The sequence below is a fragment of the Maylandia zebra genome, linkage group LG20 (genome assembly GCF_041146795.1).
Source record: "Maylandia zebra isolate NMK-2024a linkage group LG20, Mzebra_GT3a, whole genome shotgun sequence".
NCBI classification, from domain to species: Eukaryota; Metazoa; Chordata; class Actinopteri; order Cichliformes; family Cichlidae; genus Maylandia; species Maylandia zebra.
In genome coordinates this window covers 21,121,810-21,140,293 of record NC_135186.1, presented here as the reverse complement: position 1 = coordinate 21,140,293, position 18,484 = coordinate 21,121,810, and the positions used below count along the sequence as shown (strand labels likewise).

The 18,484-nt window shown below is 42.8% G+C and overlaps 1 protein-coding gene and 1 pseudogene across 1 annotated transcript; both read right to left on the bottom strand.

Moving 5' to 3' along the window:
- Positions 1 to 9,687: 9,687 nt before the first annotated feature.
- Positions 9,688 to 15,369, bottom strand: LOC106676335 (general transcription factor II-I repeat domain-containing protein 2A-like; annotated as a pseudogene).
- A 1,298-nt stretch (positions 15,370 to 16,667) lies between these two features.
- LOC143414303 (general transcription factor II-I repeat domain-containing protein 2A-like) lies at positions 16,668 to 18,014 on the bottom strand. The gene has a single exon (XM_076878405.1). It carries the CDS (start codon positions 18,012 to 18,014, stop codon positions 16,668 to 16,670), a length of 1,347 nt encoding a protein of 448 aa, XP_076734520.1.
- Between the last annotated feature and the right edge of the window lie 470 nt (positions 18,015 to 18,484).

Genomic DNA, 18,484 nt, shown 5'->3' with positions numbered 1-18,484 from the left:
ATGACTGTTGTGATTTGGGGCTATTTAAATAAAACTGAACTGAGTTAAACTGAAATTCTTTGGTAGATAATTGGTTCTATTTCCTGATTAAACAGTATCTGGTAATATTTAATTATACAACCTGCAACTTACAGTTGACTACCAATTATTACTTTATATTGAAGGTGCAAACTAAAGACATCATATATATGAAGCAATATATATGGAATTGTGTAGCAGAGAAAAACTGATAAATAACTCTAAATATGTTTATTTTTTAGATTCCACCCTGTGCTTTGTTGAGAGTGCTGCAAACCCTCGGCCTTCTCTCAGTGAGCTTCAAGATGCAGTTGCAAAAACCATCAAACGCTCTGATGAAACTGTCTCACATGAGGACCGCCCCATGAAAGGAAGACCTAAAGTCCCCTCTGCTGCTGAGGATACATTCATCCGAGTCACCAGCCTCAGAAATCACAAGTTAACAGCAGCTCAGATTAGAGCCCAGATAGATGCCACACAGAGCTTCAGTAGCAGACACATCTCTACATCAGCTGTTCAGAGGAGAAAAGGTGAACAGATGGTGTCTACATGCATGGTTCCCACTGTGAAGCATGGAGGAGGAGGTGTGATGGTGTGGAGGGAGGTGCTTTGGTGGTGACACTGTTGTGGATCTATTCAAAATTGAAGGCACACTGGACCAGCATGGCTACCACAGCATCCCCAAACAAACAAACATTTGTTTGGGGATGCTGTGGTAGTTAATCTTACTACCACAACGTTTAGTAAACTAATGTTGTCTCTCTGTTTGCAGTTCCATCAGACAGTCCTATCTACGCTACACCAGATTTCTTAAACAAAAATAAAGTTACACAAAGCGTTCTTTCAAAAGCAAAATAAGGACAAATTAATTCACATTTGCATAACTTAAAACACTCGTGGCTAAAGGATCACAGCATTAATCAGAATATCTCATTTAACATTTTGGTTTCATGATTGCTGATGGCAAGATTGCCATTTGATGGAAAACAATTTTAAATGTGATAGTTGTACAACACACTAGAAACAGAACTTGGATTTGAAACTAATTTTGTTCATGCTTTAAGCACAGATGTTTGTGGATAACTGTTTGTTAACTGTGGATAATGTGCATTTGAAGTAACTCTGACCTTGCTCTTAGGTCAGGCTTTCTGGAGATCAAAGAACTGAAAGAACTGAAAGTCTGCAGAGAACTTTGAGTTGCAGCCCTTTTGGAAATCCATAGAAGAACGATCTTCCATTGCAACAGATGGTGAGCCACAACCCATATGGAACTGAATCTTAGGACAAACTGTACAAACCATACATCAATTGTTGGACTGAATTCACACCAATAAACTGCCCAGATCAGCCAAGAGGCCTGAACTGGATAACATTAACAATTAAAAGACCTGTGTGTGACATTCTTCTCTTTTCTTTTTGTGGTATCTGTGCGCGCACACTATTTTGGTTATTGTTGTTGGTTGTAATACGGTGCACAGAACTCTAATAAAACGACTGGAGTAAATCAGTACATCAGCCAGTATAACAAATACACAAATGATGCAGGTGAGACAACATGGTGAAGAAATAACTTTGGCCAGATCACACAGGCCAGACAGAAGAATACAAGTTAAACAACAGTTCCTCAAAGGACGGACCACCAAAGCACCAAGCACACTGTGCTTCCACCAAGAAAGAAGATTAAAAAAGACTGGAGATTTAAAAATTGGACAGAGTAAAACCATATTTCAAATAAAATATGGCAAGGAGAGCACCCTCCTGTAAATAGTCGTTATGTTCTTATTGTACAATAGCAAACTGCTTTTTAATCTCTTAACTCATTCACTGCCATTGACGTCTATAGCCGTCAATTGCAGTGAATGAGTCAATGGGTTTAACTCATTCACTGCCAATGGCTGGCAGTGAATGAGTTAAGATGACTAATAACAGGACTATTCAGCTAGCCAGGCCCTTATTGATCATGTTGAATATGCAGTAAAAAAATGAATAAATAATATGATAAATGTCTGTGAAGGTTCTCAGTCATCCAGGTCATCGTAGTCAAAGGAGCTTGCAAAGAAAAGTCCAGAAAGAAAAGTGCAGACGCTTTTCTTTGCAAGCTCCTTTGAATATGATAAATGGCAACTCAAAAGATTAGACTTAATCAGATGGCACAGTACTACCAGCAACATTTGACTGACAAGTACTTAATGGGTACAGACCAAAGTAGCACTTATAAAAGGGAGACACCAAACCTTAAAAGTACTTTTCACAACCCGAGCTAACACCTGATAGATAACATGCGATTCTGACTGCAGTGCTGGCGTGGCATCTGCCTGTGCCTTGGCCTGGCAGCAAGGGGTTAAACCGGAGGCAGTTGGTATTCTCGTAGCAGGAAGGCAGTGGCTAGGTCTGGGCTGGCATCCAAACAGATGCTCGTTTGTTTCAGGGCTGTGGTTAAATAGTTGGATGGTGTTCCCACACAAAAGGAAGAGAAGAGAGAATTAGAGCTGCAAGGATTGCATCTCCATCGACAGAAAGAGAACAGTTTGGGTGAGGGGGAGAGACAGAAGATCGAGAGAGAGCAACACTGGAAGCAAATGATACAGTGATGAATAAAAGGGATGTTAGGCTCTGTGACTTTGATCACTACAATAGAAACCAGCAACAGAGACAGAAATTAATTATACATTCAGAAGATGGTACATTTCTGCTTGGGTCTATGTTGTTTTTCTTTAGTGCAAAGTTGTCACTAGAGCATGTTTATGCAGTATTGATCGAAACTTAAAGTGTGTGTGACGTCTAGAGGAAATATACAAATAATCAGGCTTCCTGTTGTTGCTTGAGACTTCGGCTGGCATGTCTGTGTGTCTGCTCAGTCTCCATATTCCGGAATATGTAAAATTAAAGATCATTTCTTGAGTTAGACCACTTTGAGCCGTGTCTTTCTTGGCCGTTAAAGAATACAAATAACTGGATTTAATACCACCCACCTGTATCACACTGGTCAATCACACTAGTCTGTCAGGTGCATTTTTCCTTTCTTTTGATTTTTCCGTCATATTTAAATGTATAGTTTTTCAGTAAAAATAAAGCAGCTGGAGGTGAAAGGGGATATGCCTATGTAGAGAGTTGAAAATAGCTTTGTAGTAAAATCTAGTATCAGAATTAAACTGGGGAAAACAGCCCAGTTGTTGTTGTGTTTTGTTGTGATTGTATCTTTGTACCTGTCATTTTAAATGCTATCCTACATCCAGCCGCTAGAGGGCGCATTACACGCAGTGGTATCGAGTAGCGTTTTGGGGCACAGAGGAAGAATAAACCTTCCTGTTGTGAAACTGACATCAGCTCAACGTGTGTCCCTTTTTCTATTCTTTATCACAGGTTAGTAAATGCATTTAAATGAATGTATACTGCAGACCTTACAAACGGATGATGTTGTTTATGTGGGTAATGAGCGCAACTCGCTAAAGAAATGGATTCATTCTGAGTTGTGTCTGAATTGTGGGTTAAGGCTGCAGGCTAAATGATGCTAATGCTAGCGGACTTGGCTAATGTGGAATACGGAGTGTGTGTGGGGAAGCTAATCTGACCTGTGAGAGATTTCTGGACTGAACTCTTGATGTATTATGCACTCTGATAAATGGGCTTCATACTATGTTTTATTCTTCTGGTTGATCTTGTGGTTACAAGAACAAGTTTGTGGTTTAATACAAAGACATTTATAAAGTGTTATAAGGAAACTGTTTGATCAATGCTGACTGCACAGCAGTAGTGAACGCTGTTAAAGGAGCATTGCACTCTATATAGTTGTAGGTTGTATAAGAACAGTGAATATGTTTGTTTTATGTCAAAGACATTATTTCCTTGTAAAGAGTAAAATAGCTATATTTAAAAAAACAGAAGTTACATTGTCAGTACAGTGGAAATACATTTCACATAAATAATTTAGTGCTGAACAAGAATTAAAATGAGTTAATTTTATGATGTTTGTAAATGTAGTTAAAAATGAAGTACAGAATACACTATTGTGTTTTGTTTATCTTTGTAAAACAAATGTGTTTATTGTGATACATTGTGGATCTGATATTATCAATGGATTTAAGCAATATTTTGTTTATGTTTTGTCAAAGTTGTATTGAGAGATTTATACAGTCTCTAGCTCAGGGAACTTTGGCCATATATGGTAAACTGGACTGAAACATAAGGCCATTTCTTTGCAGTTAGTATGGTGATACCTGAAGCTGTTCTAAGCTGTTGTGAAGAATAAACCTTCCTGTTGTGAAACTGACATCAGCTCAACGTGTGTCCCTTTTTCTATTCTTTATCACAACGCCACACGTTGTTGAACAGGAAACCAGTTGCCCCTCTGATCATCATCTTAGGGAGGCAACAATTCTGGGGGCTCGTCCGGGATTAGCGCCATGGTGGTCAGGTGCTAATCAGCCAAGAATTGCGGGATCCATATCCCTCTGATGCACAGCATTAGTAACGATTGACATCAGGTATCCAGACATGGCCACTCTGCACGACCTACAGTGGGAGATCCAGAACCAGCTTCATCAGCTGACCAGAGCCGCTAACAGGGACCTGCTACATAAACTTGCAGTATTGTGTCAAGAAGAAGAGGTGGAAGATGTTCCCGGTGAGGATGCAACTGAGGTGGAGCTCTTTGACTTTATTGTTGACTTTCTGAGAAGTAAACGACTGAAGAGCCTCGAAGATCAGGGCATGTCTCGTCTGCTTGCATTTCGTGACCTCATTGATGACCTGCAAGCACCTCAGGTAACTGTTGAACTTGGTCAAGCGTCTGATGAAGGGGATGCTGTTTCTGTATCAGAGACTGAACCAGCAGTAGTAGCATCAGTAATGAAAAAGAGTATCCCAACAGCAGTGATTGCTGATCCTGTAACTGGTTTAGTAAAACTGACAGATGTGGCTGCATTGTTACCACATAGAGAATTTAAGATACATGGTGGTCAAATCTCAGACTCAGCTTCTGATTTGAGTTTTAACTGTCTATGTAAACAAATTGATGAAGGTCTGGCTGAGGGGTTCTCAGAAGCTGAGGTCTTAAGAACGGTGCTCAAGATAATTAAGCCTGGTACCTTTAAAGACATGCTCATGACCAAAGACACCCTGACCCTTGCTGAGTTAAAAAGGTTCCTTAAAGCACACCTTAGGGATAAGAGCAGTACTGAATTGTTCCAGGAACTAAGTAACGCAAAGCAACATGACAAAGAAAGCCCACAACAGTTTATGTATAGACTAATGGGGGTCAAGCAGCGTATAATGTTTGCTTCTAAACAAGGTACAGACTTCCAATATGATAGCAAACTGGTGCAGGGAGTGTTTCTTTATTCGCTTTACCAGGGGATGAATGAAAAATGCTCATACATCAGACGAGATCTTCAACCACATATTTCAGACATGAATGTGACTGATGACTTTATACTCGACGTGATCACAAGATCACTGAGGGAGGACACTGAGAGGAAAACCAGGTTGGGACAGGTATGCAAACAAAAAGCAATCAGTATCAATACAGCCCAGCTGGACAGTGACAAACAGAATGCCATTCAAGTGCAGGCAGAGGTGCAGGCCAATCGCAGTGCTATACAGGAGTTAACAGCCCAAGTGTCATCTTTGGCCAAAAGTTTGGAGAAAGCCATCACACCGGTAGTGAATGTGGCAACAGAAAACACCTACAACCCTTTGCCACACATAAAACAGTCAACCAAGCCTGAAGTTAAAGGGAAATGTCACCAATGTGTATCCCAAGGAAATGACACCTGCTCACACTGCTTCCGATGTGGAAAAAAGGGACACAGAGCTATTGGCTGCTTACAAAAGGGAACTCTGTCGGGAAACTGGGTGAGGTCGCTGGGGAGGGACCACCAGTGACCTTGGAGAATGCAGAGTCCCCAATCCCAGAGAAGCTGCACCTGAAAGATAAAATTCCATCTTCAACCAAGACCCCCAAATCATGTCAAGTGTCCAAAAGGGAGCGTGTTGCCCAGCTGATTGGGGGCAGGTGTATGGTAACTTGTTATCTAGATGGGGTCAAACTTCAAATGTTGTTGGATAGTGGGGCCCAAGTAAGCATTGTGGAGAAGTCTTGGGTGCAAAAGGCCTTGCCAAATGTGACAATTAGGCCACTGGAAAGCCTACTCTCAAATCACCCACTCAAAGTCACTGCAGCTAATGGGACAGATGTGCCGTTTGAAGGGTGGATAGAAGTTTTTCTTGAGATCACAAGTAGCAGACATGGTTCAGTTGCTATTCATGTTCCCATGCTAGTAAGTCGAGGGGTTGAGCAGCCCGCTACTAGGCTTTAATGTGATACAAGAGATGATTGCAGGGAATGGTGATCAAAGAGATGATGGCAACTTAGTGAGTCTCCTGTCAGAAGCCCTGAGAATTCAGAAGAGTAATGCTGAAAGTCTTGTTTCGGTGGTTCACACAAAGCAACCCCTGGAAGAGTCAGAATGTCCAGTATTAAGAGTTGGAAAGAAGGGACTCACGATCCCCCGCAGTCAGATCTGTCAGGTGAAATGCCGCATGAGAGCTTTTCCTGGAGGAGGAGTCATGTTGTTTGAGCCGAATGTAGACAGTCACTTGCCAGATGGGTTGGAGTTATTTCCTGCGCTCGTTGAAGTGCCGGCTGGCGCCTCAAAAATAGTGAGAATACCAATCCAGAATTCAACAAGGCATGATGTTTTTTTTACCTCCAAAAGCAGTCTTAGGATTCATTGAAGAAATTATTGAAAGCACACCTGTAAACATCCATCCAACTATGCAGGGGCCTGGAGAACCACACAATGACACCCTTCTGTGCGCTACCCAAACAAGTCCGACCAGTGAAGAACAAAGTAATGGGAAGGAAAATCGCCAGGCTGGCAGTGTGGAGGAAAGATGGCATCCAAATGTGGATTTAGATCACCTGCCGGAGCCTGACCAGAGCATGGTACGGCAAATGCTTTATGAGGAATCAGACGTGTTTGCTCGTGATGAAGGAGACATTGGGTGTGTCCCTGGCTTACAGCTCAAAATCAATACAACTGATGACACTCCCGTTCAAAAAAGCTACAATTCCATTCCACGGCCACTGTTTAAGGAGGTGAAGGAGTATATCCAAAATCTCCTAAACAGGGGGTGGATTAGGAAGTCTGTTTCTGCCCATTCCTCACCTGTAGTGTGTGTGCGAAAAAAAGACAACAGTCTTCGCCTGTGTGTTGACTTCCGTGAGCTTAACCGCAAAACCGTCCCAGATCGCCATCCACTCCCACGGATCCAGGATTTGTTGGACAGCCTAGGAGGCAATTCATGGTTCTCCATCTTGGACCAAGGGAGTGCGTACCATCAAGGGTTTGTGAGTGAGGAGTCAAGACATCTAACTGCCTTTAGCACACCCTGGGGACTCTACGAATGGGTACGAATACCCTTTGGACTGACGAATGCACCAGCTGCCTTTCAGAGGTGCATGGAGGGAGTGTTAGAGGGCATCAGAGACGAGTGTTGCGTGCCGTATTTGGATGATGTCCTTTGCTATTCCAAAACGTTTGACGAACATGTAGACCATCTAAGACAAGTGTTTCACCGGATGCGACAACATGGCATTAAGCTTCGCCCAGCCAAATGTGAGCTCTTTAAGAGACAAATTCGGTACATCGGGCGAGTGGTGTCAGGAGAAGGGATTCAGATCGATCCAAAGGATTTGGAAGCAGTTCTAGCCCTGAAAGACAAGAAGCCTCGCACAGTTGGAGAGGTCCGGACGTTGCTTGGATTTCTCAGTTACTACCGGTCCTTTATCCAAGACTTTTCATGACTGGCGAGGCCCTTGTTTGAAATTCTCCAAAACCCAGCTGAGACAGGTCATGCCATCAAGCCTCAGACTGTTAAGGGAAAAAGTCCAGCGACCAAAGGGAACAAGGGGCAACTTCCCTCTCGCTCACCTGTCACTTGGACTACTGAACATCAGAACGTGGTGTCCAGGTTGGTGGACATGTTGACAAACCCCCCCATCCTGGCCTTCCCAGATTTTGATCTTCCATTTGTGTTACACACGGACGCTTCAAACGAAGGTCTGGGAGCTGTATTATACCAACGCCAACACAACAAACTGTGTGTCATTGGATACGGCTCCAGGACCTTAACACCTGCAGAGAGGAACTATCATCTGCACTCGGGCAAACTTGAGTTCCTGGCACTTAAATGGGCTATTTGCGACAAGTTCCGGGATTACCTGTATTATGCACCAACTTTCACGGTCTATACCGATAATAACCCCTTGACCTACATCCTGAGTTCAGCAAGACTAAATGCTGTGGGTCACAGATGGGTTGGGGAGTTGGCGGATTTCCATTTTGACATTAAGTATAGACCAGGAAAGAGGAACGCTGATGCCGATATGTTGTCCAGGTATCCCGTGAACCTGCAGCAGCAGATGAGTGACCATACAGAGACAGTGTCACGATGATGTTCCCTGGGTGGCTGCATTGCAGCTAAATGGTGATGATGGAAATGCTGCACCACACAATAGCGTTTCAGGCATCATTCCCAGAGATATTAGAGCTGCACAACAAGCAGATCCAGCTATTAAAGAAGTTATTTCTTTGAAACTGAGAGCTTGGACTCCAAATGAAAAAGATAAAAAAAACAATGTCTAAACAGACAAGGAGACTGCTCTATGAGTGGAACAAGTTAGAAGTAGAAAATGGACTACTCTACCGAAAAACAAACCAAAACCGACAACTGGTCCTCCCTGAACAGCTCAAATCAGTGGTACTGAAAAGCTTACATGACGACATGGGGCATGTAGGTTCTGAAAAGGTGATCCATCTGGCCCGAGAACGGTTCTATTGGCCGTACATGCAGCAAGATGTGGAAGAATACGTGACAAAAAAATGCCCGTGTATTAAACAGAAGCACCCCAATATCCAACAGAGAGCTCCAATGGGATCCCTCACCACCAGTGCACCTTTTGAGTTGGTCTCTATTGACTATTTGCACTTGGAGCCAAGCAAAGGAGGATATGAGTATATCCTTGTCCTCGTTGATCACTTCACGCGCTTTGCACAGGCATACCCAACGAGAAACAAATCAGGAAAGACAGCTGCTGAAAAGATATTTCAGGACTTTATTCCTCGCTTTGGGTATCCAGAGAAGTTGCATCACGACCAAGGACGTGAGTTTGAAAACAGCCTGTTCCAAAGACTGCAACAACTATCAGAAATTGCACACTCACGCACCACTCCTTATCATCCTCAATGCAATCCAGTGGAGCGATTAAATCGCACACTTCTCCAAATGCTGCGCACCCTACAAGAAGAGAAAAAGAGTGAATGGAAAGATCACCTGCCTCAGATCGTGCATGCCTACAATTGCACAAGACATGACGCAACAGGGTACTCTCCGTTTTTTCTCTTGTATGGCAGGGCTCCACGGCTACCAGTTGACCTACTTTTTCACCAAGGGAAAGACACTGAGGCACAAAACCACCAAACGTTTGTCCAAAAGTGGGCTGAGAGGATGCGAGTCGCTTACCAAATAGCTGCAAATAACAGCCGACAGTCCTCAGCCAAAAGCAAAAAGCAGTACGACAGACATGTAAGAGGTATTACTCTCCAGCCAGGTGACAGAGTACTGGTGAAAAATTTGTCAGAGAGAGGAGGGCCAGGAAAACCGCGCCTATTGGGAGAAGGTAGTACATCGTGTGGTGGAGAGATTGGGAGATGGACCAGTCTATAAGGTACAGCCAGAGAGAGGTAGTAAAGCCATGCGGGTTCTTCATAGAAACCTCCTACTACCAGTAAACGACTTACCTTTCGAGGAAGAACTTCCTGTGGAAGAAAAGACAAAAGCAAAAAGGTAAAGACAACCTGAAAGAGATGTCAACGAAACGGCGACCAGTAGCTCGGATTAGGAAGATAGTTATACCTACCACCATGACCTCCGGAGGAAGATTCCATGCTACAGACTCGTGAACCCTCAACAACAAGGACCTGCTATTCAACAGGAGCACCCTCAGCAACAGGAAACTGTCATTCCAAAGCAGGATTCTCAAAGTCAGCCCAAGCTACGGGCAGCAGCAAGAGAGTTCTGTCCTCTTGACAGGCCAAAAAAAAGGGGGAGAACAAGATGTTGTGGAGGCCGAGGAGTTAGCAGAAAAAGACATGGAGGAAATGGATGGAGAAAATAGAGAAAATGACTTTGTAAGGAGATCACAGAGGAGGGGGAGACCAGCAGAAAGACTCACGTACAATGCACTGGGTCAGCCATCATACTGTCACTGGAGGGCAGATATGAACACCCTTTCAGCTAGCCAACCCTGGATGTGGACACACAGCGTCCCATCATTCTTTCACCCTATCTATTCTCAGCCGTACTACCACAATGACTGCACACTCATACACTAATGGGTCCACACATGAAGAAACAAATGTCAGGAGACATTCTTTTAAGTGGGGGAGAGTGTAGAGAGTTGAAAATAGCTTTCTAGTAAAATCTAGTATCAGAATTAAACTGGGGAAAACAGCCCAGTTGTTGTTGTGTTTTGTTGTGATTGTATCTTTGTACCTGTCATTTAAAATGCTATCCTACATCCAGCCGCTAGAGGGCGCATTACGCGCAGTGGTATCGAGTAGCGTTTTGGGGCACAGAGGAAGAATAAACCTTCCTGTTGTGAAACTGACATCAGCTCAACGTGTGTCCCTTTTTCTATTCTTTATCACAGGTTAGTAAATGCATTTAAATGAATGTATACTGCAGACCTTACAAACGGATGATGTTGTTTATGTGGGTAATGAGCGCAACTCGCTAAAGAAATGGATTCATTCTGAGTTGTGTCTGAATTGTGGGTTAAGGCTGCAGGCTAAATGATGCTAATGCTAGCGGACTTGGCTAATGTGGAATACGGAGTGTGTGTGGGGAAGCTAATCTGACCTGTGAGAGATTTCTGGACTAAACTCTTAATGTATTATGCACTCTGATAAATGGGCTTCATACTATGTTTTATTCTTCTGGTTGATCTTGTGGTTACAAGAACAAGTTTGTGGTTTAATACAAAGACATTTATAAAGTGTTATAAGGAAACTGTTTGATCAATGCTGACTGCACAGCAGTAGTGAACGCTGTTAAAGGAGCATTGCACTCTATATAGTTGTAGGTTGTATAAGAACAGTGAATATGTTTGTTTTATGTCAAAGACATTATTTCCTTGTAAAGAGTAAAATAGCTATATTTAAAAAAACAGAAGTTACATTGTCAGTACAGTGGAAATACATTTCACATAAATAATTTAGTGCTGAACAAGAATTAAAATGAGTTAATTTTATGATGTTTGTAAATGTAGTTAAAAATGAAGTACAGAATACACTATTGTGTTTTATTTATCTTTGTAAAACAAATGTGTTTATTGTGATACATTGTGGATCTGATATTATCAATGGATTTAAGCAATATTTTGTTTATGTTTTGTCAAAGTTGTATTGAGAGATTTATACAGTCTCTAGCTCAGGGAACTGTGGCCATGTATGGTAAACTGGACTGAAACATAAGGCCATTTCTTTGCAGTTAGTATGGTGATACCTGAAGCTGTTCTAAGCTGTTGTGAAGAATAAACCTTCCTGTTGTGAAACTGACATCAGCTCAACGTGTGTCCCTTTTTCTATTCTTTATCACAGCGCCACACGTTGTTGAACAGGAAACCAGTTGCCCCTCTGGTCATCATCTTAGGGAGGCAACACCTACAAATTGTATACAGATTCGTCATACACGATATTTAAATCCTGAACATCCACTAAGACACAGGCAACCCGTCTACACCAATTCCATATCTACAGATATGGAATTGCACCATATATTTTCAGTTGGTCAGAGGCCTGGACTGCAGGAAGGCCAGTTCAGCAACAGTTGCTCAATGGTTGCTGGAGCAACGGAAGAAGATGATCTTGCCTATATGCAAGACCTTCCCAAAAACAGATGTTCAGATGGAAATGTAAGTTGTTTTAAAGCCCCAGGGGTCTGCTACTTTTAAAGGGCTGGAGTAAGAGTGAGGATTCATACTTAGATTTTTACTGTTTCACAAAGACTTTAAAAGGGAACGTCCACAATTTAGACTTTGATTGCAGGATGTCTTAATAAAGCAATTTAGTGAGAGCAAGGCAAAAACAGAATCTAATAATTGTAACAAAATAATAATCAAATCACCTGAATTATACTTATCTAATTAACCTACTCTTGTCATAATGCTGTGTGTGGCAGGCAGGTTAGGACCCAAATTCAGGATTGTCAGGCTGGTCGGGTTTTATTTTTGGCAAGTACAAATAACTAAATCTAACAAACTTAACTGGCAGGTACTTGTGGAAACAACAAAAATAAACAAGAACTAAGAACTAGAAACATAAAACCGAGAGTCTCTCCAGACTGAACATTAGCATCTCATTATCCTGACAAAGAGCCAAAACCATGACAACTCTGGGCTAATACTTATTTTGCTCCAATCTTTGGGAGGAGAGAGATCGGAGAGGACAAACACAATTGGATCTGATGATGCACTCTCTGTGTTCTGTGTTGACCATATATATTCCGACAGGAAAGCAGCAGCCCTTGGTTGTTCAGTGGCAATCCAAATTTTCTCAAAGTTACAAACCACATGAAAGTAAATCTTGAGTAAATCTTGAAAGTTGGAATCCAGAAAAAAAAAATCCAAATCCTTCTGAACTAATAATGTAACATGGCAAAAATGAGCAGAGAAAAGGCCAGAAATGACTCGACCAGTTTGCTGCTCGTCTGGGGTTACTTTCTATCATTTCTAGCTGTGGATTCCCTGGGCTGAATCTTCAGATGAGCTTTTGCTCATCGCAATAACAAGATGAAGTAACCCTCTATTTCTTCTTTTAAACCCGGTCACCTTTTCTCCTTTATCTCTGACTGGATGCCACATCTTCAGAAATGACATATGGCCTGACCTACCTACTGTGACATCCAATCACGTTGTTAACATCTAATCACCTGATGTCCAGCAAACCTTATCATCAGCTCGCTATCTGACTTTTCCACACACATGATTTAAAACAGAGTTTGAACTTTAAAATCACTTCAATACATTTCTGTGATATTCGTAAAGTAGAATGCAGTGGAATAGAATTGAATAGCCGTTTATTGTCATTGTAGATGTGCAACAAAATTGTGGATGCACCACACCAACTGTGCATGGAATCAAAATATACATAGTAGAACAGAAACAATAAATAACAGACAAGAGGATTATATACAACAAGAGAAATATATACAGAACAGGAGTTTTGTAGTGTACACACATTCAAATAAAGTGTAAAGGACTTGGTCTGAGTATAGAGTCTGTGTGTGAGTGGCCTGAGTGATCATCACACACACACACACACACACACACACACACACACACACACACACACACATTCTGATGGGACCCAGTTACAATGAATGCTGTAGAAGCTGGGGCTGTGCAGGGGTCACAACCTGCTTGGGCCCATCAGTCTGGGGCTGAGTCAGGATGAACAAGATTTACAAGAAGAACAGGAATCACTGGATGGATTCATAACTGGCCAGTCGGGCTGTGCAGATGCCCAAGACTGTAGGGACCACCAGCTGCCTGCTCTGAAGACTGGGGCTGCCATTGTTGCTTAGCCGCTCTCACTCCAGGGACCGGGCCTGATGCAGCCTAGGCCTTAGCCACCTTCAAGCTGGAGACAGGGATGGGTGGGGGATACAGGCCAGACACCAGCAGCTCCCTCCCTAGGAAGAAGTATGGGTACAAGACTCGGCTGGGTCCTAGCTCCCCTCATAGGGCTCTAGAGTGTGACCAATTTGGTCCCCCATTGAGAAATGGGGGACCAAAAATTCCTAGTTCGACCAGTTGTTTGAGTCAAAAGAAAAAATAAAGTCTCTGCAAATCTGAAAGTCTCGGTGTGGTCAACAACAGACACACTTTAAGCCCATATCATGGTCTAAACCAATCAGAAATAGTCAAGAGTGCAACCTCTCAGATGCCCATGCCCAAGGTAAGATGTTCAGATATTGAGATGTTCAGTTCGAAGCCTTTGAAGCATTTTTAATTTAACTTCAGGAATGGAACAAATAAACTGTGCGGGCCATTCAGAGTCGTACTTTGCCTTGATTGTACCATTATACTGCAGCTCCATCTGAATCTGCACAGGTGCAGTTTCCACGTAAATGGGTTGCGAAGCAGCTCAAAATTCTCTTTTTGTGCTTCAAAGTCACCAAAGCGCTGCGAACTCAGTGCGCTCAGTTTATCAGCAAAGTGCGCCAACTTGGTTCAACATTACTTGGCAACAGGGAAAGTGCAGCAAGTTGCACTGGTGCATTTGTGACAGCTTCACTTGAAATGCCTTCACTGCATCATATGTCATGTCCATGAACTGACAGATTTCCTTGCCGAGTTCAAAAACCCTATTGAGAATTTTTCCTCGACTCAGCCAACGGACCTCTGTATGATAAGGAATGTTGGCAAACTCTGAATCTATTTCCCACATAAAAGACTGAAATTGACCACTACATGCTCCATTTTTAGGACTTTACCAGACAGCATTTCGTGGTGTATGATGCAGTATGCTGTTAACTCACCGGTACAGTTCTCCTCCTGCAACTTTACTCGCATCCTGCCGACTAGTCCGCTTTTTTCACCACACAACACCGGCGCTCCATCTGTTGTAAGTCCAACAGGTTTGTCCGAGGGCAGTTTCATGTCGGTTACACTTTGAAATACGTTTTCAAAAATGTCTTTCCCTGTCGTTGTCCCTTGCATCGACTTAATGTTCAATATTTCCACTCCACAGATGAAGATGATCAGCTGTGCAATGTCCATCATGTCTATACTTTCATCCACAGCAAGAGAGTATGCAATAAAGTTTTTGCTTCTTTCACACAACTGTGTTCTTAAATCAGTGGCCATCTCACAAACCCGATCAGCAATCGTATTTCTCCTCAGGCTCACATTTGCCAAAATCTGCGTTTTGTCTGGACACAAGATGTCTCACAGCTTCTTTGCAGCTCATCAGAGTGGCACCGGGCTGATTTGGCTTTTTCCTCTGCTACAATAAAACTTGCTTTCACAACAGCTTCACTTTGTGATTTTGCTCTGGTGAAATGTTAGATTCTTCTTTAGCTCTTCTACCTTCTGGAGTTTGTGCATTTAGGTTTTTCAGCTTATCCTGACGTTTTGTCTCGTAGTGCCATCTTAAATGAAATTCCTTAATTACAGCCACATTAGCTCCACTAATAAGACACACGGGTTTACCGGCAATGTCTGTATTCAGTCACCCACTGGCGCTGAAAGGCTCTGCTTTCAGAATCAACTTTTCTCTCCACCATTGTGAGTGGCTAGCTTCGCAATAACAGAAGTTTGACTTGATTGACGTGGGAATGTTCCCAGCTAGCCTAGTGTTCGGCAAGGAGGCTGCAGCTCTGCATTATGGGATCTGTAGTTTGTGTGTTATTAGCGCCTCATATCGCCGGGCCATACATAACAATAATAATAAATCTATATAAAATGATCTCACGGGCCGGATATAAATGTACACCGGGCCGGATGTGGCCTGCGGGCCTTGAGTTTGACACGTGTATTAGAGCGATTAGAGCACGCTGTAGGTATTACAGGTACTGTGCAGCAGTGGTTTGTATCATATCTATCTAATAGACTCCAATTTGTGCATGTAAATGGAGAGTCCTCTTCACACACTGAGGTTAATTATAGTGTTCCACAGGGTTCGGTGATAGGACCAATTCTGTTTACATTATACATGCTTCCCTTAGGCAGTATCATTAGAAGACATAGCATACATTTACACTGCTATGCAGATGACACCCAGCTCTGTCTGTCCATGAAGCCAGATAACACACAATAATTAGTTAAACTGCAGGAATGTCTTAAAGACATAAAGACCTGGATGGCGGAAAACTTTCTGCTTCTTAATTCAGATAAAACTGAGGTTATTGTACTTGGCCGTGAAAAGCTTAGAAATATGGTATCTAACCAGATTCTTACTCTGGATGGCTTTACCTTGGCCTCCAGTAACACTGTGAGGAACCTTGGAGTCATTTTTGACCAGGATATGTCCTTCAACGCACATGTAGCCGGATGGGCTACTTGCCTTTCTTTTCTTTTCTGTCTCTCTCTCACTCTCGCTCTCTCTTGCTCTCGCTCTCGGCTGCGCAACTAGGTTAATTGGGAACCCACCTGCATATTGATTGCAGGGTGGCGTCAGCACGTATAAAGCTAAGCCGGTGTTTTTCTGGATCATTCCTCCCGTGCATTCGGCGCAAAGCAGCAGTAAATGCTGGCACACTGCGACGGACTGATCAGCAAGCGAGTAGATCATATGACAGCTACAGCGTGGCAGTTTGTTTTATTCCGGCGTTGCGGAGAGAGGTGCTCAGTTATCTCCACCAGTGAGAGTATAGTGCAGGGGTGCTCACACTTTTTCCGCATGTGAGCTACTTATAAAATGACCAAGTCAAAATGATCTACCCACTACAAAAATCCAAAACATATACTTATTTATAAATATATTGAGGATTCTTTATATCTACAATGTATATACATGCATAACCGCAATATCCAATATTTCACAACACAATTAACAATGTAAACTTTTTGTCATTACCTGAGTTTACTCTGATGACTTGCACTGAATTGAATCAGCCAGGGATGCATATTCCGGACAGTAGCTGCTGACGGCCAGCCTCAAACACACTTCCAAATGTTCATCAGTCATGGTGGAACGGTACTTGGACTTAATGATCTTCATGTGGGAAAATGATGACTCACATAAATAAGTGGAGCCGAATAATGCAGTCAAAGAGGCAGCACATTTCCTCATGTTGGGGTACTTTACTTCTGTGAGTAAGTTCCAGAACTGTCCATGATCTCTGGACTTCAGCTCAATGTCGGCTTGTAGTGTCAAAATCTCATCTTCCACTCCAGAAGAGTTCAGGTGAAATAGTTTTGCAATTTTTGATGCAAGTGAATCGACCTCAGCATCTTCCCGAAAAGGATAGCACATGAAGGTAGCGACTGGCTCGAGCAAAGAAAAGTCTTGAAAGCGTTTGTCAAACTCTGACAGACAATTGTCAATCTGCTCTGTGTAGCGTGCACTGTCAAGTTGCAAACAGGCCATCCCTTGCATCTCCAGCTCTGACGCCAGGTTTTGAAAGTTTATCAAATCATGGCGCTGCAGCTTTAAAGAGAGATGTTGCATCTTTCGTTTGAAAGCATTAACTGAGCTGATCATGTTGATCACTGTTTTGTCTTTTCCTTGCAGCTGTAGATTAAGGCCATTCAACATGTTTGTCAGATCGGTTAAAAATACCAAGTCTAACAGCCACTGACCGTCATTAAGTTGCATGTATTCTGCTTGTCCAGCTACACGGAAAAACTCCTTAATCTCCGGACAGAGCTCTCGAAATCTTTGCAGGAATTTCCCTCGACTAAGCCACCTCACGTCAGTGTGTAGCAACAACTCAGAGTGGTCGCAGTCAGCCTTCTCCAGATGTGCACGAGATCTGGCGCGAATAGAACAGGCGATCTTCGTTGCAGCATTCATGATCTCCTTCATGTTGAGCATTTTAGCGCATAACGCTTGTTGGTGGATTATGCAATGGTAATTTAGGAAGTCCGGGAAAGCATCGTCCTGCCTGCACTTGGCAATAAATCCATTCAAGCGGCCAACCATTGCGGGTGCTCCATCTGTGGTAATAGACACCAATTTGTACACTGGGAGCTGGGTTTTCTCGATAAAGTTTTTGAACGACTGAAATATGTCCTCTCCTCGCGTCTGTTCCTTCATGGGCAGGACTGTTAATAGCTTTTCTTTTGCAGTGATATCAGTAAACACCATACGAATGAAAATGCACACCTGGGCTGTGTCACTCACGTCCGTAGATTCGTCCAACTGCAGTGAGAAACACTGGCAATCTCCGATGTCCTTCCAAAGTTGCTGGGTTAAATCCTCCGCCATGGCTTCACAGCGCCGTGTAACTGTACTTCTTGACAGCTGGAGAGCTTTGATCGAAGATGTTATTTCTGCCTTATTTTTAAAGTCTCGGAACAATGAGTCAGCTGCTTCAACGAAAGCCTCTTTTACCATCTCTCCATCTTGAAAAGACTTCTTGTTTTTAATGATGATGTGACTCACCCGGAACGATGCTTCGGTGGCGGCTTTCGCTTTTGAAGTTTGTTGTGTGAAAAATGACTGCTGTCCGGACAACTGGGATTTTAGTTTATTCACCTTTTTCTTTCTTAGCTCGCTTTTCGGCGGAATGTAGTGTCGTATTTTCCGTGAACAGTTCGAAAATGCCGCTCCACATTTCCCTTCTTTGGCATTGCGATGGTAGCCTGGCAGATGAGGCAAACGCACTTCGAAAATGACATCGTGAAAAAAAAGTCCTCCTCCCATTCCGTATGAAAGTGATACGTTTTTGTCTTCTT